Genomic DNA, 23,016 nt, shown 5'->3' on the forward strand with positions numbered 1-23,016 from the left:
AGAAACGGTCACCAGTGTGCCCAAGGACAGCCACCAGATTGGCAACAGAGCAGGAGAGAGACTGCCTCCTTCCAGACTAGATCCCACGTTCTGGCAAGGCCACAGGTGACACATGCCCTGAACCCACAGACTGGAAGAAGTGGGTTTCCAGGGGAGAAATTTGCCCTTAATAAAATGTGACATGCTTGGAGGCATAGCCAGTGCTGCCATCAGAGCAGCACAATGTTCATATTCATACTGCAGCTCCCTTTGGAGCAAGGTTGCTTTACTGTGATTCTCTTCTCTAAGTTGGCACTCCAGAGCAGCTGTCTCTGCTCCTATACCACACACACACACATTGATATGACGCTATAGATCCACAGCTCATGCTTGAAGGGAAGTTTGCTGTGGGGCAGGAGGCCTGAACTCAGAAGATGCTGTGCATGTTTCTCACCTGATACACTTTGCCATGGCAGGTGAAGCCATCTCCGACACTGTACCAAGAGCAGGAGCAGTTTCGAGTGCCAGGACCCGTGTACTTGCAGAGCCCAAAGGGACTACAGCCTCCATTGTTCTGGCAAGAAGAGCAAAAGACTTGCATGGAAAGGCATCATCAACAATTTGCATGACCACACCTGCCTGCAGGAGCTGCTAACTATACCCAGCCCAGCGGAAAGGAAGCCATTCGTCCATCTGTTGAGTGCCTTAGAATAAACTTCACTTAGATTCTCAAGGGCTTTTCAACGTCAAATCCTAGTGTGAAACAAGACTTTTGTACCCTATTTTTGAAAGCCACAACAATGACAAAATCTGGGATGCAAAGAGATCACAAATAGACTTAGCAGAGATGCTGTGAGCACGGCTTACTCTTTTGAGTAAAACAGAGAAACAAGCCCACGTGCCTTCAACCCTGTGTTGCTGTGCTGCTTCTCCCAAAAGAGGGGCATCCAGTCTTGGTGCTATGTGGCTGAGATACTTGTGGGTCACTGTGAGAAGCAGTGGAAACCAAACACACTGGGAAATCCCTTAGGTATGTAAAAAGGCAAGACAGACAGCTCTAAGCATGCAGCCTAACCCTGCTGTTGCTGTTAGCTGTTGGGATCAAGGCTGCGGCCTTCACCCCTAGTAATAGCAAAATGCAGACAGACCTGTTCGCACAAGTTGATGGGGTTGCACCGGCTCACGCCATCCCCGCTGTAACCAGGAAGACAGTTGCAGGCAACCTGGAGGGAAAACAGATGCTCAGTCTGAAACTTGAGCCCAGCAAAGAAAACACAATGGCTGAGCTGGGTGGAAAGCATCTGTCACACACTCCATTCCTTCATGGAAAAAAACATGTTTGTGCCAACAACTACAGGCTGAGGGTGCCTCCCGCCTCTGGCCAACAGAAAGCATCCACTTTCAAGGAAGCAGCAAGCTTTTTAAGCCCTTCCCAGGCAACATTCTCTGTGGAAGGTAATAATCCCAATGCAGAGCACTGCCATGGAAAGGATTGCCTTTGAGAGAATTAGACACCTGTGACAAATTTCATAATAATGTTGCCCTGACATTCAACGTAGTTACTCACCTTCCGTGGGCCTGTTTTAACACACTCTGCGTTGGCGTGGCACCCCCCGTTGCTTTCAAGACACAGATCAATTTCTGCAGTAAAACAGTAAGGCCATGTTAGTGCTGAGGACTGTCCAAGGCAGCTGGTGAGTCAAAGAGGTATCGGTAAAGCGACAGGGAGGACTTGCCCAGATTGGGAAACATCTTCATGGCAAAGTAACTTGAGATAGCAAAGGAACAGGGAACAACTACAAGTTTTACTTGTGCCATGCGTGGGTCTCTGAGTTGTGATAAATCTGCCTGCTGAGATGCCACATCTGTCTGAACATGCTTTAAAGGGTACAAGAAGACTGGACTCCCCCACAGCTCCAGTCCCATCTCAGAACACCACAAAATGCTGGTCTGAGGCCATCCAGAGAGACAGGTGCCAAGGGCAGCGTGAGCTCCCTGCCCAGTTTCAGGTGGCACTGTGCTGGGACAGCAGTGACCCCATGGCTGGTTGGAATTTGGGAGCACACTGAGCACCTACAGGTACGTAGGTACATGGGTACGTGAATGTGTGTACACCTCAACAAAAAGCAGAAGCACTGCTGAATCAAGGTAAGCCAGCAATTACTGACTCTGAAACAATGACTGCATAAACAGACTGAAAGAAGAATCAAATTATTCAGTGCTTTAACCTGAAATTTTAATGCTTTTAGCCTTAAACTCCCTTTTGCGTGGATGGTGTCTTGCCACCATCATCAAAACATGCACTGAGCACTCACCCAGGCACAGCGTCCCATCTCCAGCATAGCCTTCCTTGCAAACACAGGTTCTCTCTCCTGGGGACACTTTAGTACACACAGCATTTATGGAGCAGCCACCGTGATCAATAATGCATGGATCTATTTCTATGATCACAAACAAGAGAAGTAGAATCAGCTCAGAGCATCTAGGGAAGATGAACAGTGCCAGAATGATCATCCATCTTAACAAAAATCACATTATTTTATTAACCCCCCCCCCCTTTATTTTTTTCTCTCAATTGAACTGTAGGTCCTTTGAAGGCAGGGGCCTCATCCATATCTGTGAGAGGCCAGTCCAAAAGTCATGCTCAGCTTAAACAATCCCCAAATTGCACTAACAAGTCCTTCCATCACAGTATTAGCTAACCGATGACCAATGGTTAGATCAGAAAAACATTTTTCCTGCACAATCTTGAACCTTGGCCACAGTTGCCAAACATACCTGTGCAATGGGTTCCATTCCCTGTATATCCAGCAGAGCAGGAGCACATGGGTGGGGAATCTGCGGAGCCATTCAGGCAGCTGAAACAAAACAGAAAAACAATCATTGAGAACATCTCCAGATTTGCTTGGCCAGTGGGAAACACACGCTACACAAGCCTAGCATGTGCAAATTAGCATCCACTAGCATCCATAATGACCAAAGGAAGAACATGCCCAAAGTTACTATTTCTTTACGGCATCAAAGAATCAACCCAAAAATATCACAGGTAAGCAGCAAAACCCACCTAGAAAAGGGATGTGGTGCTCAGCAGAAGAAGAGCCCTGCCACATCAAAAGGCTCTAGAGATTCCAGAAGGATCATCTGAGGAGGATGCCCATCATCTTGGCAGTATGCCAGAGGCTTACTGCCAAAAACAAGGAGACTGAGTAGCTGCTGTACTACTCATATAACATAGAGCCCATTGTCCGTAGCTTGGCACTTTCCTCCTCTCTGCTACCCAGTGCTCCTCATGGTCATGAAGGAGCAGAGGAGGGCTCTGGCAGGTGGTGGCTGATAGCATTTGGTGCCTAGTGACCATCTGGCAGCAGCCCAGAAATGAGCCTGTGACTTTGGACAGCCACACGCAGCTGGAACACACCTGGACAGCATCACTTGGTTCCACTCACACTAACTCCAAACGATGCTTTGCTCCTTTGTGGGCTCCAGACCTGAATGACAACCACCTGTTGTCATGCAGACATGCTTGGCCTAAATTGTGGGCCAGGTGGGTTTGATAAAGGCTGCCATATGTCACCTGAAACCACCACAGAAGCTGGCCATGGAGCTGGCACCCAGGCAAAGGCTTCACACCCTACACCATGCTCCTTGACTGTGCCCCCACACTTCTGTATGGCACAATATAGGGGACTGTGCCAATACCACAAAATGGGAGAGTAGATAACGGGTGGAGAGGGCAGCAAAAGGGAATCCTTACAGTACATCAGCCCACATAATTCCTTGGTGGGAGGAAGCAAGGCAGAGAGGGCTTGTCGGTGTCTATTTGCTTTGCTCCATGACTAAGGCCAGACTTGGAGCAGCTTGGAGTCTCTACTTTCTTCCATCCACATGTATGGAAGTTATTTGGAAATATTTTATGTTTGAACGAACAAAATCTTAAGGGAAAGTAGATGGGGTTTATGACTAAAAATATTTCCAAGATGAAACTGATTTTTATGCACCATTAATGAGCAGGTACAGCCAACAGCCCTCTGTGAAGCCCTAAACACAGAATCACTCTATGTAAAGCATAAGCAAGTGGCTTTCTCAGAATGATCCAGCTCCTCAGCTGTACTTACTTGGCCATTTGATGGCAAGTGTTATTGCATAAGTCAGTCTTGATTCCTGCAACAGAAAACACAAAAATGACCTGGCATTTTCAGTACAGTGCTTACTGTGGACACTTTTACCGTCTAGAGTAAAGGACCCTCCAAACAGCCCCACTGCCATGCTGGTGCCCAGACTGATGACAGGCACACCAGCACTTATCATGACCCTCGTGTCCTTCATGGCAGCAGGAAAACCCTCATGGTATTATGTTCTGGTGTTGCACAAAGGAGTGAATTTGATGTTCTCTTTCTGAGCTAATGGTTTAATTTGAACCTCTCCATGTGGCCTCCACACTGCTAGGAATGAAGCAAGGACTGAAACCTTCTTATTTCAGATATTCAGGGCCTTTGGCTTTGCCCCATTCAGCTTGTGTCATGTTTTACATTTAGACCAATAGGACAGTTCAATTCAATTTCCATTTCTAAATGCCCCTAAAAGATTTAATGTCACTACAAACTCAGTTTTTGGATGCAAACTTTTACAATCTCAAAGGATTTAGAACTCATGTTCCCTCCCACCCCAATGGTAATCGTTTGTTTCTGGGATATGGGATCACATCTTTGACATACTACTACACAGATTGGCAGATTCATTGAGAACTGCAGGCTGTAGCCTGAGTTCACCTAAATCAATGCATCCAGGAGCAGAAAAAGCAATCCAGCAGACATACTGGAGCACTTTGGAGGCTTTAAATCAAGTTCTGCCACCTTCTTAGGTAAGTAACAGGAGTCGTGGTCAACCCAGTCTGGCTGGGAGCTTCCTTTTCTCTCCCAAAGTTAAGGGCTGTTCTTGAAGTGCCTCAAATCTCAGTGGAGATGGAAAAAGATGATAGGATTTTTCCTAGGTTAGTTTCACTCAACTCCACGGCTCATGTGCTGTTGGGGAAGTCACATCAGAAATGTGGCTCACGTGCAAGAATGAGTCAGGACAGTCTGATAAGCTTTCTGAGGGATGCAAGTACATGCAACTGTGGTCACCTTGTTCAGCTAATGCAGATTTGCTCCATCAGCTAAAGAGGATCACTCAGACTCCTCCACCAAAACCACTACTATTACACCACAAGCCCCTTCACAGTTGCGTACTTTCCTGGCAGGTCGGGCCTTTCCACCCAGGGAAACAGTCGCAGCTCCCGTCGCCTTGCAGTCCATCATTACATATGCCGTTGTCACAGGCACATTCTGCAGGAGAAGAATAAATGCTCATCATTGGCAAACCAAACAGGCCTCACAAGCAGAGACTCACTTCCACTTCACTCTGTTCTATTCCTAATCCTAGCTGCCATAAAGAAAATGTTACGGGAGTATCAGCTCTTGTTACCTCACCATCAGGCCCAAAGCCCAGGAACAGACCACCCCAACTTTCTATAGTTTGGGTGACATCAGGATGAGCAGCACAGCAGTCAGTCATGCTGAGGATGAAAATGGGGCTGACCACCAGCACTCCCTCCCACCACCCTTCCCTTGGTGGCCCACCAGCTGTTAGCCTGTCTCAGAGGTCCTGGGGCTGCTTTTCTCCCTTGTGAGCAGCACACTGGGCACAAGCTGCAATAGCCATCGCTGTCACCTGATTTGCAGTCGGCTCCGTATCGGCCCACTTCACACATTTCACAGGCAGTTCCGTGGAAACCTTCCAGGCATTGGCACTCTCCACTGCCCTCAATGCCATCCTGGCACTCCCCGTTCCCAGAGCACCACTGGCCTGGCTTCCCTGGGCACATCTCGCACATGTGTCCGTAGTAGCCAGGGCAGCAGACAGACCTCTGTGGAACCAACAAGAACAGGCTGGGGTGAGCCATCTTGTGCAGCACAGAGGAGATAGCAAAAGCAACTCTACTCCTGGAAGCTACTCTACTCCTTTAACTATGTGACAGACTTCATTTTTGGCAACTCATGAAGGGACTAGATGTCTGCAGGCGGGATGGAGCGAGAAAGATCCTTGCATAAAGGTCTGTGTAGCCACTTGAGCAATGCTCTTCATTTAGTAAAAAAATGTTCAGTCCTGTGCCCATCCAGCTTATCTCCTATTGTGTCCCACCAGTGAGATACTCTGTTGGGCAGAAAGAGGTTCTGCCAGAAAGCAGGTCAGTTCAGAAGCCTGATTTCATTGCTCTCCTTTCTCTCTGCATTCACCCACAGAGGGAGGCAACCATGATGGGACCAAGGTGGACAATATGGATGAAGAGGAACATCGTCCAGTGAAGGAGTGCCCAGGGAGGGCTGGGCTGACTGAACCTCTGCCTGTGGGTACAGTTTGTCCAGCTGCCTCTCTCCCTTCTCAATCTCCCATTCCCACCAAACTTTCCAGGGAGATGATTCTATATGTAGAAGGGGTCAGATTCACACAAGCCTTTCTTTTACCATTTCCTCTTTGTTTTACATGTTTTTACATGTTTTACATGTTTACATGGGAAGAGTTTTCTCCCAGCCACATGCTTTCAGAGAACTGGTGGGGGCACAGTGACTGTGAGACCTGTTCCTCCCTTTGGTTTGACTCCCAGTTATTCATCAGTTACTCAGAAAGGCACATGCACAAGCAAAATACCATCATTCATGCCTCATTTCCTTAGGAAACCTGACCACAAACATTCAACTCCTTCTCTTCCTCTGTACAACAAAGCCCAAAGCAACAATCCCAGTGCTGCAGACCACAATCCATCACCGTGCAGACATTTCCGCAGGTCTGATTTTTCTCCAGTGCCCTCTATCTCCAGGATGGAGAGCAACTCCCAGACAAGCCCATTCTCAGCTATGCAATGGCACAAATTCAGCCAGGATGTCAGCACAGGCTGTATTTCCATGGCTGTATTTCTAACACCCATCTTGCTTTTGTCAAAATGAATCCAAGACAAATGTTTTTCTTACCAGAGAAACTTTTGCACAGGTGAAATGGCAGCCTGTATCCCCAGAGCGCAATTTACAGTGAGCGAGGTTCTTGCTTCCTGGAAGTTCCTGCAAATATAATTAACACAGATACAGATAGAAGATACTACAATATGGCAGTGTTCTTGCCTAACAGAGAAATAATTCTTTTTGTCCTACAGGAACTGCCCTAAACATCCAGATGTCCCAGAGCTGAAAGCAATGAGGCATCACTAGGCCTGGTGTGAGGTGACCCCACACAGCCGATTTTGTTACCTGTCAAATCTGTGGTATACATGTCAGTTAAGAAAAAGTAATTGGCATTTTTTGGACATAAAGTAAAGAAGCCTACAAAACCAGATGTGGCTGCTAGGCAATTCATATCCAGCACAGAGATGAAGAGTTTCATTGTTTTCCTCTCTGGAAACATTTGTCACTCACTCACAAACAAGCTGCAGGCTCCGCCAGCCCACCTTTGTGAACGTACCCATGGTCTGGGCTAAAAAATTGCTATTGGCACCCCCTATTCTCAATGATAATGTCTAAGGAGTGAGAGATCAAAAAAGAAATCTAGTTTCCTCCCCTAATGGGGGAAAGTCCTCACATTAGATGCTCTAAAGGGCTCCTGAAATGCAGGCAAAGGCCTCACGCCAACTCTGTTAAGATCTTCACAGTTCACATTTGTCTTTTGCCTGCATAAACCTCCCTTGGTTTCTGCTTTCTCTTACAAACCTTGTTAGTGAACGAGTCACAGAGGACTCAACAGCATATATTTTCAGGTAACGAGATGACATCTCTAGAGCCGTGATGGGACATCAAAGCAAAGTCTGTCAAGTCTGTGAGATGCCACATGAATCAAAGACTCACCACAAGAACTGATCCAGGAGGACACTTGATCCCCTTCTCACACTTGCCGCATCTTGACTAGGGCACAGAGAACAGGACAAGTCACATGTGTGCCCTCTACCCACGTCACACCAAGACACTAGTCTTGAATTACAAATGGTGCTGTACAGGGTGCTGGCTGGGACAAAGACAAAGATGCATTTATCTCCATGGCTCAAAAGACCAAAGAATAAAAATCACAATGCATGTCCCTCAGCTCCTGGATGCTACCAGAAGCTCCATACAAGGTCTTATTTCTCCATGCTGGTGATGAGACTGTACCACAAAACCAACCAGAGGAGATCGTTATACCTCTCCGGAGCTGGGGAAGGGCTTTCTGCAGGCCTGGAGTTCCTCCATGCAAGGCACAAACTTTTTTTCTGATCTGTAACGGGGCAGGCCTGCCTCAGTCTGACCCTACAATCTTCAGATAGCCAAGAGCCACAAAATGCATGGGGGCTGGACTTTGGCCATGACTCCCACACAGTTTGTAGGGGAGCTTGTGGTCATGTTATTTAAGGTTTGGGTTGGATTCTCCTTCCACAGCTTGGCAGTCCCTCACCAGCCTGCCCTGTGACTGGCGCTGTGGCAGAGAGCCAGCAAGCAAACTGAACGTGATCTGCACAGGAGCTGCAGATCTCCTGAATTCACAAGTAAAGAGTCTGAGGACACGAGGTGCCAGATTCCATTTCATATGAGGATTAGCTGGAGTCAGACCCCAGGACACGGTCTCATCAGTGTGGAAGAGACGATGTAGGTCTTCTGCTATTCATTGGTTTGGTTCAGGAGGCAGAGAAACCCTGTGGAATGGTGTTCAGCAAACTGGTAATCATCAATACCTTTTGTATGGTCGTGGTATTGGCTGTGCAACGATTCTTCCGTATCTGGAGGACCTGTGAAACCCCAATCAACATGCCATTCTTCGTCTCAAAGAATTTTCCATCCAAAGGAATATCATTGACAAACTTCTGCAAAGGAGAAGGAAAGGGCTGAGATGATAACCTTCAACTCCTTTTGCATGGATTGCTTGATGGCTGTTAGATAGCCACAGTCAGTAAACTGAAAAGGTGTACAAAACGGATAATGGTTTATCAATGGAAGAACAATCTACCATTCTTACCTGGGTGCTGTTTTGATAAAACATTAACCAGTAGGAGAGCCCTAGCATGCTATTTTTATGGATTCCACTTCTCAAATCTGTAGGCAAGAGCTTTTCTCCCAATATAACATGGTACTGCACTGTCTCATTGTCCTAAATCCACAATAAATAAACAAACAAATAAATAAAATGTTAGGACTTGTCTGACTTCCTAGACTACAATTCAGTCTGGAATTGTATGTCACAAGAATAGTTACCAGGCAATCTCTACTAGCTAATTTAGCCCACAGATACTAGTAACTCCCTATCACAATAGCACTGATCACACCTAGTTACCATTACTGGATGAAGCCATAAAGGTTTTTGGAGCTTTTCAAAAGGTTCAAAAATACCACATATATGCCATGGCTAGACAGGAAGAAGATCTTGTGCTATCCATCACACACAAATCTACTCAGAAATTTGCATTTGGTGTCCAAATAGACTTTTCAGTTCCCATTGCAGCATCCCAGGAAACCCTCTCATTTCTCTCTGCCACTTCTCCTAGCTTTTAGCATCACATATGCTCCTCCTCAGATCTTCTCAGCTCAAGTTTCTGATCTGACAGTATACATGTCCCTGCAATTACTGCAATACATATTCAGACTGTAAGCAAACAGTGAGCTTACCAATTGTGTCACATTGTGAGCCTGGCAGTACTCCTCAATGGAATTATTTCCAGGAACAAAAACTGTATATTTGTCACTGGATTCAATTTTTCCAATGAGCTGGTATTGCTACAAAAAAAATAAATAAATAAATAAATAAATAAATAAAATAAATTAAAATGTCCAAACATTAACATTAGCAATTACACTTGTACTCACTAAAACTAAACTGCATATGAAATCAATTAATATAGCAAAAGCACTAGGGGAAATGCTTGAAAACTGAATATACAATTTCCACTCAGTCACACGTGTCTAATCACTTGCTCCCTGGGTTGACCTAAGTGCAGTTCCTTGATTACGAACAAGCCTTCCTTTTCCTCTAGGTTTCTCTGCCTGTACAAGCATGTGAGAGCCTGCAACAAACAGGACATCTTCCATTGTAATAACATGATATAGGGATCTAACTGCAAGTATGTGATCCTTTGGCTGTTCAAAGGACCTTTCTTAGAAGATCACATTGGAATGGTAGGAAATAGATGGTTTCTCTTTTCTCAGCAGGTGGTCCAGGTTTAGTCCCACCTACAATAGGTAAACTGGGCATTTGCACAAAGAAAGTTCTGACAGCCACAACAGAACCCACATCAGATGCTTACGTGTAACAAATCCTTGAATGTGCTGAATGAGGAAACTGTATCGAGCCGTTTCTGCAGACCTGGAGGACTCGGTGGGATATCTCCTAAAGGTGGCAACAAAACCTGCAGATAAAGCAAGCTCATCAGCAAGCTCAGGCAAGAGACAGTGGGGGAAATTACTCCCACCCTGCTTGCAAGAAAAGCAAGTAGAAATGATACCATTTAGCACAATTCTGCAATAGTCTTAACTCATCTACCAGCCAAGAGAAGAGGAACTTCCCTCTTACTTGTCCCAGAGACGAATACTTTAAACTTAAAACACTAGTGCACAGGAACATCTGTCAGGACTTTGTGATAATCAAGCGTATTTTTGTCATTATAGCTCTTTCTAACTGCCCGGGTATACATTACTTGTTGTCTCCATCACGGATGCTGCAACACAACCTCATTGCTATGACTGTATTTCCCAGTATTGACATACCTTACTGAGGACATGAATAATGCCATTGCTGGCAGGGATGTCGCTGACGACAATACTTGCATTTTGAATGGTTAATACCTGCAAAAGCATAAGAGGGAGAAGCAGAAGCATCAGAAATCACCAGGCATATGCAAACCAGACATATGATTTGTTCAAGGTTGCACATGATTAATCTGGGTACAATTCTTAAAAGATTCCTGAGCTTGAAGGCACCAGCATCACATCCAGATTCCCCACTAGATATAGCAGCTCTTGAGCAGTTTAATTTGACACTGACACATGTGCATTATATAAAAAATTCTTACACCACTCTTGGTGTTTATCTGCCATCTGGTCTGTGGGTTGAGGGTGGGTAATTCTGGCTTGTCGTACTTTTTCAGCTTTTCACCAGTGAAGATACCTTCAAGAAAGTGGGCCCTGAAGAGAAAAAAGGCAGGTAAAGAAAAGGTTCTGGTACTAATTGTAGTAACAGGGAGCATATCACCTAACATTCACACATTCACTAAAGTCATTAAGCGTGTGGAGAGAATGCACATATATGAAAAATAAATACACTTCCAATTGCCTGAGCTCTGCTATGTTTCAAATGCCTACTATATTCTTTGCCTGCTACATATTTAACCTTGCTTCTATATTTATTTCAAGATATCTCCTTATTGGGCACGTATGACCAGAAATCCAACTCATAGCTTTGTTACTGTTGTCTGGCATACTAAAGCAAAGAGAGGAATCTCCTCATACCTGACTAAAACCGGCAGCGTGCTGGGGGTCAGCCAGAAATCTTTCTCACTCTTGTTCAAGCTGTTGATAGCTTCCTCTGATGGCACCAGGACAGTGACATTGGTTCCTGCTGGGATGCTGAAGAGAGATTTCTGTTGTCCAAAGCACAAAGATGAACAAATAAGACATGCCAGTGCCATATCTACTCCGTAAAATATAACCAAGAGTCATCCTGCTTTTGCAGTCCCATGTCAGGGACGTGCAGAATGGTAGTGTGCACACAGCAGGCTTTCCTGCACGTGTGAAATAAGTAAGTGCTGTTGGCAATCAAAAAATGCCACAAGTGGTTTGGCCAAAACAGCTGACATCTGCTTGCCAATGAAAAATCTGCTGCTTTAAGCTCTGCTTAAATTACATTAATCTTCAAATCTATTCAGTCAAGTCCATAAACAAACAACACACAACATCAGTTTTGGGGAAGGGACCAAAATTACTCCTAGCAAAAGCAACGTACACAGCAGGACAGGTAAACTAAGGCTCAGTGAGATGGCATGCTTCATAGTGTGTTTCCACAGACTTGCTGCAGCCTGCAGCTGCTTGCTGCAAGTCTCTTGCAGCCAAGCTAGGAACAGGGAGCCCATAAGAAGGAAAGGAACAAACATACAGTCTAATTTTTCAAAGATTGCTATTTTTAAAATAGTAATCATTTTTCAAAAATAGCTATTATTATGCTACCCCTTTTTCTTTTCCTTCTGTATTACTTTCCTACAGCCAGGAATTACAGAAGATACAACTATGAAAATCAGTCACAGTTTCCTCTGTAGTTTCCTCTGTGACTGTAACACCTGTTACAGTCACAGCTTCCTCTTGTGCTATAAACTAGTCCCTCAAACACACTGATGACCCTTACTCCATCACAAACTCCAGAGCTTTTCTACATGCTACTACTCTTTCTGATTCACCTTAGCTGTTGCTTTGTTTTTCTCTAATGAAAAAGATAAATGCTGTTGCTCTTCCTTTAACAGCAGTGTTCACAGTGACTTCACTTCTACAGTACTTACTCATGTGGACATGCCACGGCCATTCTTACCTTAACCCAGTCATAGAAGCCTGCAAAGTGGGAACTCCCAGCCAGCTCCTTCAAAATAGAAAAAACAGAAGGGTAACCTCCAATGAGCACTGGAGCTGTGGGACTGGGAGACCTGGGGTGGGGGACAGGAGCCCTTTGCAATATTAGATCCAGCAATAATGACTTAGGAATTCCTTTCTCCCTTCACAAACTTCAAAGGCACCTTGTGTCATGTGGAGGGATGGCCACTCCCAAAACCAAACTCTAGCCATTAAAGAATATATATTCCAGACATTAAATATATATATACCTAAATAAATAAATTCTTTTCAATTCATCTGAAATTGCTTATGTTTACCAGAGACGGTGATTGAATGGTCTATTAATAATTCTAATGTCAGAAAATGGGCCAACCTAGCTCTGACCTGAAAAACTTTCCAAATAACAAATAAAAGATGTCTTATTGCACAGGGCAGACAGGGGTGGAGAAGCTTAGAAATGACTGTCAATGATTTATTGAAGACACCGGTTCTTGGCACTGGTGCTGTCTCTGTGGTCTTGGGCAAACACGTGCTGTGCTGAGAGGAGTCAGCTCGAGTAACAGAGAAATGGGAAGTGAGAACAGAGACATTTCTCCCTGATCTCCAAAAGACCTCAGACATTTGCTTTTCACTCACTTTTAGAACATCTCCATAGCATGTCATGCCATCCCCCACATAGCCTTGAGGGCAGGTACAGGACCTCTCCCCTCCTCCAAGAGGTACACACATAGCCTGCAAGTACAAGGAAAGGAGAAATTAGAGAGTGAACACAGGTAATGCAGTGTTACACCTACCTAAGAATCAAATTCTGACCTCTTATGGCCCAGGCTACAAATGCGCACACAAACCCCTTCTTCCTGTGGTGTTTATAGTGCCATTGAATTTATACCTTGTGCAGCAAGGCCTAGATGATGGCTTTGGGTTGTGTGCATTCATGAAAAATCAGAGGATCTGCCTCCATAGATCAGAGACTAAACCTTTATAACACCTCAGTGGTGTGCCAGTAGGCCAATGCAAACCAAATCCTTGTGATTCTCTTGATGCCATGGCTGAAAAACTTGTGACAGGGAGCAGAGGAACATTCACCGCCACAGTGCCTTGGACAGCTCTTTAGCTACTCACCATGTCGTGGCAGCCGCCGTTGTCCATGAGGCATGGGTTGATTGCATCGCAATTGTGGCCATCGCCAGCATAACCCCTCTTGCAGACACATTTGCTCTGCAGGAAAGAGGCATTTCAATTTTAAAGAGCTATCAGAGTATCCTCATTTACTACCCAAAAAAGGCATAAAAATCTAAAATCTATTCTTAATTGACTTTCCTAAGTTTTCTCCTGGTTCCTCAAGACATGAAAATGCAGAGGTACTTCCTTAGCAGGGCATCATTCTCTATCACAACACACATGCTGCTGGGTTACTCAAGAGCACTGATCCCTTGCTCTGCTTGCCTGTGTGAGGGTAACTTGAGAATAATAGTTTCCATCTCTATTTGCAGCTTTTCCGAGAATGACACAGACTTTGTGAACAACAGAAAGAGAAGAGGGGGTGATTTCAAAACTTCCTGCTTATATGATAGCTAAAAGAGCACTTGCACATGCCACCTACCTCACTAAATTCTGCTGAAGATCTGGCACCTTTCCTCAGCCCATTGCCCAGAGCTCCCTTTGCTCGGTGGGGAGAAGAAGCACCTTGAGAAGCCACCCTGAGAAGCCACCCCTCCTGCATGCCTTCCTCCAGTCTCAGGATGTCCCAGTCTTGGCCTGTCTCCCTCCATTGACTATCTGAATAGCTGCATGTGATTTTCTGTACATTTTAGCACTGCCCAGGGACAATGCTGTGATCTGAGAACAAGGTGGGCACAGCAACCAGTGCCTTGTTATGGAGCAGGGCTCTTCCCTTTGCTACACAAAGGTTTCCGAGTAGTGTAGCAGCCTCAAACATACCCATGCCTCTCACCACACACGAGTACCCTGTGTGGCTATATCATGAGCCAGTGTATCTGGCAGCCAACTATCAGGTTTTGCTGCTGACCAGCCCAGGTTCTACCTCCAGCAATCCCAGACCATTTCAGAGCAGCTTAGGAAATGTAAGTCTACTACCAGACTACTTAGTATAGCCCATACCTGACCGGGGCCGATATAAATGCAGTCAGCATTGATGTGACAGTTCCCTCTGCTCTCCAGCATGCAGTTGTCTATAGACACACAGGCCTTTCCATCCCCAGTCCAGCCCACGTTACACTGGCAGGTGACATTGCCAGGGACTGTACTGATGCACAGGGCCTGCAGAAGGGAGACAAAAGCATTACACTCAGCAGAGAGCAGATAGTGCACTACAAATACAGATACAAGTCTCTTTCACCAGTCAGAGAAGAGTTTCTGAATGACCATTTTTGATTCCAGCACTGGGTGCAGGGACTGGAAGCATCTTCTTCAGAAAAATTCTAGATAATATCATAGTAAAGTGATTCTGGAAACATTCAGTGTTTTCAGAGAGGTGGATACTTGTGTCTAAGGTGGCTCAGAACTCACAGGGCATTCCCTGCCATTCAGTAAAGGTCTTCCATTACAGAAGTAGTATTCCCTAGGCAGGATAAGCACAATCTTCTTCTGCCTGGGCACGTAGGCTGGGAATCAATCATGGAGGTAGATCTCTTTCAGCAAAGACCTTTGTACTTAGTGCCATCCTATTCCCTTCTACATAGCCCAGTGCATTCCTCTCACTGAGGGATCTAAATCATGATGAGGTCTGACCATTTGTTGTTGGCTACTAGAAATATGAGTTGGAGCTCACAGACAAGCTACAACACGTAAGAAGATCTTGAGGGGAAAATGAATACAAAACAAAAGTCTGTGCAGCTAAAATATCTGGACAAACCAGCCAAACCTTCCCCAGGGTGTCACATTTTGTTACCAACCAAATGACTGACCTCCTTATGACGGCTGTGTTTAGGTACCTGCTGTTCCATCCCACCTTACAGACTGGGAAAGAGGCACAACACCAGTGCCCAACAAATCTGCAACTGTCCTGCTTTGATTGATAGATGTTGCTTCTCCACGTTTCGATAGTCCAGTCCCACTTACATTCTGAGAACAGCCTCCTCGTTCTGGCTGACTGCACAGGTCAATGGGCTGGCAGGAAAATCCATCCCCTTCATATCCATCCATGCAGATGCACCTTAAAAACATAAGCACAGAAGGCACACAGGTAGTACAGCCTATTCTGAAATACAGCAGAGAGCAAAAAGATATTTTGAGCTCTCAAGCAAGCAAGAACCTGACTTAATCTCTAGTGCAGTGGGCTGGCTGCATGGCTTGAACAACCCTGTGCAACAGGCACACAGGGAGACATGCACAGTTACAGGGTTGGCAGCCTCACAGCCGTTGTGTGACTATATGATGACAATGTGCCCACCCGAATCTGTACGCCAGAAAGCTGCTCAGGACACTAGTTGGTGGAGTCCCTTGGGAGGTGGTTCTGAAGGGCAGAGGGGTCCAGGAAGGCTGGGCGCTCTTCAAGAGGGAAGTCTTAATGGCGCAGGAACGGTCTGTCCCCACGTGCCCAAAGACGAGCTGGCGGGGAAGAAGACCGGCCTGGCTCAACAGAGAATTGTGGCTTGATCTTAGGAGGAAAAAGAGGGTTTATAAGCTTTGGAAAAGTGGGCAGGCCACTAAGGAGGACTTTAAAGAAGTAGCGAGGCTGTGCAGGGACAAAATTAGGAAGGCCAAAGCTCATCTGGAGCTCAATCTGGCTACTGCCGTTAAAGATAACAAAAAACGTTTCTATAAATACATCAACACAAAAAGGAGGACTAAGGAGAATCTCCATCCTTTACTGGATGCGGGGGGAAACTTAGTTACAAGAGATGAGGAAAAGGCGGAGGTGCTCAATGCCTTCTTTGCCTCAGTCTTTAGCGGCAATACCGGATGTTCTCTGGATACCCAGTACCCTGAGCTGGTGGAAGGGGATGGGGAGCAGGATGTGGCCCTCATTATCCATGAAGAACTGGTTGGTGACCTGCTACGGCACTTAGATGTGCACAAGTCGATGGGGCCGGATGGGATCCACCCAAGGGTACTGAGGGAACTGGCAGAGGAGCTGGCCAAGCCACTATCCATCATTTATCAGCAGTCCTGGCTATCGGGGGAGGTCCCAATCGACTGGCAGCTAGCAAACGTGACGCCCATCTACAAGAAGGGCCGGAGGGCAGACCCGGGAAACTACAGGCCTGTCAGTTTGACCTCAGTGCCAGGAAAGCTCATGGAGCAGATCCTCCTGAGAGTCATCATGCAGCACTTGCAGGGGAAGCAGGCGATCAGGCCCAGTCAGCATGGCTTTATGAAAGGCAGGTCATGCCTGACGAACCTGATCTCCTTCTATGACAGAGTGACGCGCTGGGTGGATGAGGGAAAGGCTGTGGATGTGGTCTACCTTGACTTCAGCAAGGCTTTTGACACCGTCTCCCACAGCATTCTCCTCAAGAAACTGGCTGCTCTTGGCTTGGACTGGCGCACGCTTCGTTGGGTTAGAAACTGGCTGGATAGCCGGGCCCAAAGAGTCGTGGTGAATGGAGCCAAGTCCAGTTGGAGGCCAGTCACTAGTGGCATCCCCCAGGGCTCGGTGCTGGGGCCGGTCCTCTTTAATATCTTCATCAATGATCTGGACGAGGGCATCGAGTGCACCCTCAGTAAGTTCGCAGATGACACCAAGTTAGGTGCGTGTGTCGATCTGCTTGAGGGTAGGAAAGCTCTGCAGGAGGATCTGGATAGGCTGCACCGATGGGCTGAGGTCAACTGCATGAAGTTCAACAAGGCCAAGTGCCTTGTTATTGCACCTGGGGCGCAATAACCCCAAGCAGAGCTACAGGCTGGGAGAGGAATGGTTGGAGAGCTGCCAGGCAGAGAAGGACCTGGGAGTGATGGTGGATAGTCGGCTGAATATGAGCCAGCAGTGTGCTCAGGTGGCCAAGAAGGCCAACGGCATCCTGGCTTGTATCAGGAACAGTGTGACCAGCAGGGCTAGGGAGGTGATCGTCCCCCTGTACTCAGCTCTGGTGAGGCCGCACCTCGAGTACTGTGTTCAGTTTTGGGCCCCTCGCTACAAGAAGGACATCGAGGTGCTTGAGCGGGTGCAGAGAAGGGCGACGAAGCTGGTGAGGGGCCTGGAGAACAAGTCCTACGAGGAGCGGCTGAGGGAGCTGGGCTTGTTCAGCCTGGAGAAGAGGAGGCTCAGGGGCGACCTTATCGCTCTTTATAGGTACCTCAAGGGAGGCTGTAGCGAGGTGGGGGTTGGCCTGTTCTCCCACGTGCCTGGTGACAGGACGAGGGGGAATGGGCTTAAGTTGAGCCAGGGGAGTTTTAGGTTAGATGTTAGGAAGAACTTCTTCACTGAAAGGGTTGTGAGGCACTGGAACAGGCTGCCCAGGGAAGTGGTGGAGTCACCATCCCTGGAAGTCTTCAAAAGACGTTTAGATGTAGAGCTTAGGGAAATGGTTTAGTGGGGACTGTTAGCGTTAGGTCAGAGGTTGGACTCGATGACCTTGAGGTCTCTTCCAACCTAGAAAATTCTGTGATTCTGTGATTCTGTGAAAGACTGACCTTGCTGTGTCATTAAGGCTGCAAACAGCATTCTGGTGGCAGTACTGGGACAACCCGCTCGGGCCACAGTTCTTGGATGTCTTGTCACAGAATTTCCCAGTAAAACCTTCCTTACAGGACCAGGATTGACACACACCCCCGCTGCCAGGCCTGTTGTCACAGACACCATGGACGCAGCCACAATCTGTCAAAGAATTTTCACATGGAGAAAGAACAGTAATTGCCAAAAGTCCAGAACTCACCACAGTAGTCACATTTTGCAGATTCCTAACTTTCTTTCACAATCTCTCATGACATCAAATCATCATCCCATTTGTTCTTGACAGAGGGATGTCTGCTGAGACACATCCATCCCACCTCAAAACCTGGCCAGGGAACTGATCCTCTGACTGCCTGGGTCCAAGAGTTTTATGAGCTCTAAAGATGGGTTCAAATTTAGGCCATCAAGCACAAGGTCCTTGTCAACTGGGAAAGGAAAATGTCTTTTCTTTCTAAGGAGGAGAGATTTGCTTGGAAGTTCCACACACAAATTTGGCCAATGTTTCCAAGACCTGCATTACCACTGTCATATCAGCCACGCTTTTTGTCACCTGTGATGACATTTCTGTTAGAAATGGTTCAGTCTTCAAAATAGGATTAAATAAAATAATAAGATTTACTAAAAGAATAGAGGTAAGCAAACAGCGCTGGGTGCACCAGGAGTCTCCGCTCCACCAGGACACACACCAGTTACATCAAGTAGCTGATTTTTATGCTCCTAGACTAACACATATTCATTACTACTTCTAAAAAAAATAGGTTATTATAATTAGCTTCTGGGGTCCAGTCCCTCCTACTGGAGCATGCGCATCAGTCTCCGGTGGTCCCTCTGGGGGTCTCTAGGGGTCTTTCATGCTGAAGGCTCGTAGTCTTCCTCTCCAAGTTTTTTTCTTGTCCTTCCCCTTTGTACTTCCTTGGCACCGTGTCAAGTTTATACAGCATCCCCTGCAGGTCTTGTCTCCTAGCCATCCTTCAGCTTTTTTTTTCTTCTTCTTAATCTCTTGGCCACCTGGCCAGATATCAGAGGCTTGCATAGTATCCCATAACAGTCACTAGTTGTTATCAGTTGTTCTGAAACCCCCAGACATCGAAGACTTCATACAAACACAAATAACTTTCTTATTAAAACATTCCTCACCAGCCATTCACAGGGACAGTCACACCTATAGCAGTGTTAAGTTAATCTCGAAGAAGACAAAAAAAAGGCTGTAACTGTTAGAAATAGAAGTCCAGAGTAACAAAGGCAAACTGGTTCATAAATTTGAGGAGTATTTTCTGAAGACTTGATAAATTGACTAGAATGAGGGGGAGACTGGGACACACTGCATCTGTGGTTCAAGAATTAAATTGGCAGTGCAGGACCCAGAGGCAGACAGGACTGTTCTTTATTGACATGAATTGTTAAAGCATTCCTAACATTTCCATCACTTCTTTCATAATGAGGTCTTGCCAGCAGGGAATCCAGGGTACCTGAACATGCACTATAGCTTTGCTCTACATTTTTCTCTAGTCTCTACTTCCAAATTACCAACCTTCATCACAGTTCTCGCCATGTTTGTTTGGGTTTGAACAGATGTGGCAGGCTACTCCTTTGAAGCCTTCAAAGCAGTGGCAGTTGCCATTCCCTGCTATGCCATCGCTGCACTGGAAGGAAACAAAAAGAAAGCCAAAGTCATTGAAACTAAGCGAACCAAGGCAAAACCAAGGCTTTGATATCTATCAAAAACACTTTTAACAGCTGCAGTAAAAAATAGGACTTTGAAGAGCAGTGGTGGTAATAAAAAATACCCCCCCCAACCCCCAGTCAATGCTGTCTGCGAAAGCTATGACATGATTCACATTAGAGCTCAAGACAGAAAACACACTGATGAGTACACTCCATTTTCCTTGGGTATTCTGTGGCCACCACTTTGCACTTTACGCTGGAGCACAAAGGCTGAATTATGCTTATCTAGAGCAACTGTTACCATAAAGAAAAAATGTCCTACCTTGCCATTAAAAAATAAATAAGCTAACTACACTCCCTAACCACCCTGACTCAAGTGCTCATTGTAACACAGTATGATCCTTCATACATGTACTTACATTTCCCCGGCCATAGCATGGACTGGAATATCCCCCTGGGCACGGTATGCAGTCTGGACCAAAGAATCCTTTGCAGCACCCAGGTTTCTGAAAGAAAAGCAGAATCATTAAATTACCAAGTGACTTAACATGAATTGCCTGGAGTTGTCCTGCTCTCACAATTCTGAAATCTATGTCCTCCTTCTTGTGGCCATGGACAACGCTGAAATAGTCACTTAGACACCCATGCTTAGAATCATAGAATCATTTAGGTTGGAAAAGACCTTTAAGATCATGAAGTCCAAACATAAAATTGGACTTAATTTATTAAATTATTTTCCAACAATACCTGTCTTTCTGCTTGCAGCTAATTCTTGTCAACATAAACCACTATTTTCTGTTCTTTCTGTGACTTATGCAAATAGGGTCTGTGCTTTCTCTGAGTTTTGAGTTCATTAATAATATTGGCTCACTTGATCCTCCTTTATCCTTGCTGAGGACTTCTGCTTTTCTAGAGGGATGTATCAGTCCTGGATCACAGGCCTTGTCACAACCAACCAATAGAAGAACAATGACAGGACAGACATCCAGCTGCTATTTAACAAGACACTCAAAAATCATTCTATATAGCTGGCACTGGGACAGCTCAGGAGCTGCAGACTCCTGATGTGAGGTCTGTAAACTGGGTAAGAACTACTTTTCCAAACCATCTGACAATGTTTCATAAACAAGATGCAATCACTTCACAGCTTATGGCACTTTCATTGTACTCTGCTTCTGTTGGGAGACGTGATAAAAACAGGGCTGTCTCAGAAAACATGACACACTGAACACTACACCATTTATCTCTCAGCTTTCTCCAGCTTGGCTAGTCACAACTGCTGTGTTTTATTGCATTTATGTATCGTGTTTAGGTTTAACTGAGCTGCTTTCTAATATTTGTAGCGGGTTGGTACTGTGTTTTCTTCTCTGTGTTAACCAAAGAGAGGTCAGGTAGCCAGCTCATCTGATGGGCCCCCCTTGCATGGGGCAGCTTTTCTATTGTTGCCATCTCAGTTCAAGGAGTCAGAGGTCTCCTCGATGAATCGGGAAGAGCAAAGCTGAGCTCCTTTCAAAAGAACGTGTTTTCCCATTGCACTCACCATGACAGTTTGATTGCAGTACCTGGCACATCCCTTCTTCAGTACATTCAGGCCTTGTGGATCATGGATATAGACACATTCTTTTGGGAACAGTGTTGATTCCTGTAGAAACACAAGTCAGCTCTGTTTTGTTACATCAACACAGTGACCCTCCCCTCCTCTCTTTCTGCTGCAGAGAGCAATTTATGCCTATCTCTGAGCTGAGGAAGTTCAAAAAGGAGCCAAGGTGAACAAGATACTGCTACAGCATGCCTATCGTGAAAGAAGGCACGTGGTGGCTTCCTCTCACTCCCAGTTTGCAAGCCTGAGCCAAGGTGCTGCCCTTTTGTTCTTATAGTAGTATTTATGATAAGGGAGACAGTAGAAGAAGGGGGAGAGGTTGGGGAGAGAGGATAAAAGGAGGGAGATGGAAGGGAGAGACAGGGTGGAAGTGGGAGAGAAATAGAGGGTAAGAAAGAGGGTATGGGAAAAGAGAAAGGAAGGAGGGAGAGGAAAGGCAGGGAGAAGGAGTGGGGAAAAGGGGGAGTACAAGAGAATGAGAGAGGGAGGGAGGAAAGGAGAAAGAAGGGAAGGGAGGGAGACAGCTAGGGGTGGAGGTGAGACAGAGAGTGGGAAGGGAAAGGACTGCAGATGATTTCTGGAACAATACCCAGTGACCTGTCATGTAGTTATACACAGGCAGAATTGGGCCCAAGATGATTCTGTCCACACCTGCCTCAATCAGAGAGGAAAACAATTGACTAGTGATTTTGCAGAGCTCCGTTTCAGACATTCATGCTGAGACGGCATCAGCAAGTTCTGAAACTCAGATCCCTCAGAAGACACCCAACAGTTAACAGTCATGAACACCTCTCCATTTTTCCCAAACAATGTCTTGGGCCTGACCTTCACACAGGGATTTCCTGAAAATTGCTGTACTGCTAAACCCAGCATGGGTTAACTCAAACACCAGTGTGCTGCCTCCTCTTTTTTCCGCCTTCAGCTAGTTCTGCTCATTCTGAATCAACAGCGAGCACAGGCCAAGAACAAATTGTTTCTCAGCCCTCTGCAGCGCATAGAGCTAGTTGCAATTCCCTGGCCATGACATAAGCAGTGGTGTTACTGGATGGGACAAGTGGGATTGGGTTTGATTCTAGCAATTTGGAGGAGCTGGGAGACTCAGTGTGTGAGGAGGAAAACCCTACCTGAGGCAGAGTAGAGGTACTAAAAACTGCAAGCCTACAATTTCATTTAGCACAGACTGAATCATAGCTATCTGCATTGACTCAGGAAACAGACTTCAAAATAATAGCACAGAGTAGTTATTGGGCGACAGTCTGGGATCACAGTGCATGGTGGATATGCATCCTCTAACAAGCCATGTTGTTCCTCTCTACTGCTCGCCTTTCCTGTCCTGTATTTGTTTGAAAGTGTCTTGGGTTAGAAGCTGTCACAGTGTGCTTCTATGTCATCATACAAAGAAGAAAATATGTAAATGATCAAGAATAATTACCATTTCTCTGCTGCCAGGTGGGCAAACACTGCTGTTGAGAGCCTCACAATCCACACAAGAGCCCTGTTAAGAAAAAAAGAGCAGAAAACTTCATCTTCTCAAAAGAACCCCTTCCCCATGCCAA

General features: G+C 45.9%; 1 protein-coding gene across 2 annotated transcripts in view; it reads right to left on the reverse strand.

Annotated features, from left to right (window-relative positions):
* The window catches only part of STAB1 (stabilin 1), a 62,079-nt gene that overhangs the window by 11,976 nt on the left and 27,087 nt on the right, over nt 1-23,016 (reverse strand). For both annotated transcript variants that reach the window (XM_084530812.1, XM_084530813.1), the window contains 27 exons: nt 22,893-22,955; nt 21,401-21,502; nt 20,280-20,366; nt 19,727-19,838; nt 18,156-18,339; nt 15,642-15,735; nt 14,682-14,840; nt 13,683-13,778; nt 13,197-13,292; nt 12,541-12,588; nt 11,472-11,602; nt 11,036-11,147; nt 10,731-10,808; nt 10,271-10,372; nt 9,636-9,743; nt 8,989-9,120; nt 8,708-8,836; nt 7,851-7,907; nt 6,987-7,073; nt 5,689-5,884; nt 5,208-5,303; nt 4,095-4,140; nt 2,758-2,837; nt 2,295-2,420; nt 1,547-1,620; nt 1,128-1,202; nt 434-553 (listed from right to left, as the gene is read on the reverse strand). In XM_084530812.1, the coding sequence (XP_084386938.1) occupies nt 434-553; nt 1,128-1,202; nt 1,547-1,620; nt 2,295-2,420; nt 2,758-2,837; nt 4,095-4,140; nt 5,208-5,303; nt 5,689-5,884; nt 6,987-7,073; nt 7,851-7,907; nt 8,708-8,836; nt 8,989-9,120; nt 9,636-9,743; nt 10,271-10,372; nt 10,731-10,808; nt 11,036-11,147; nt 11,472-11,602; nt 12,541-12,588; nt 13,197-13,292; nt 13,683-13,778; nt 14,682-14,840; nt 15,642-15,735; nt 18,156-18,339; nt 19,727-19,838; nt 20,280-20,366; nt 21,401-21,502; nt 22,893-22,955 (2,790 nt within the window). The remainder of the gene's footprint in view (nt 1-433; nt 554-1,127; nt 1,203-1,546; nt 1,621-2,294; nt 2,421-2,757; nt 2,838-4,094; nt 4,141-5,207; nt 5,304-5,688; nt 5,885-6,986; nt 7,074-7,850; nt 7,908-8,707; nt 8,837-8,988; nt 9,121-9,635; nt 9,744-10,270; nt 10,373-10,730; nt 10,809-11,035; nt 11,148-11,471; nt 11,603-12,540; nt 12,589-13,196; nt 13,293-13,682; nt 13,779-14,681; nt 14,841-15,641; nt 15,736-18,155; nt 18,340-19,726; nt 19,839-20,279; nt 20,367-21,400; nt 21,503-22,892; nt 22,956-23,016) is intronic.

This window comes from Aythya ferina, assembly GCF_964211825.1.
Source record: "Aythya ferina genome assembly, chromosome: 10".
NCBI lineage: Eukaryota > Metazoa > Chordata > Aves > Anseriformes > Anatidae > Aythya > Aythya ferina.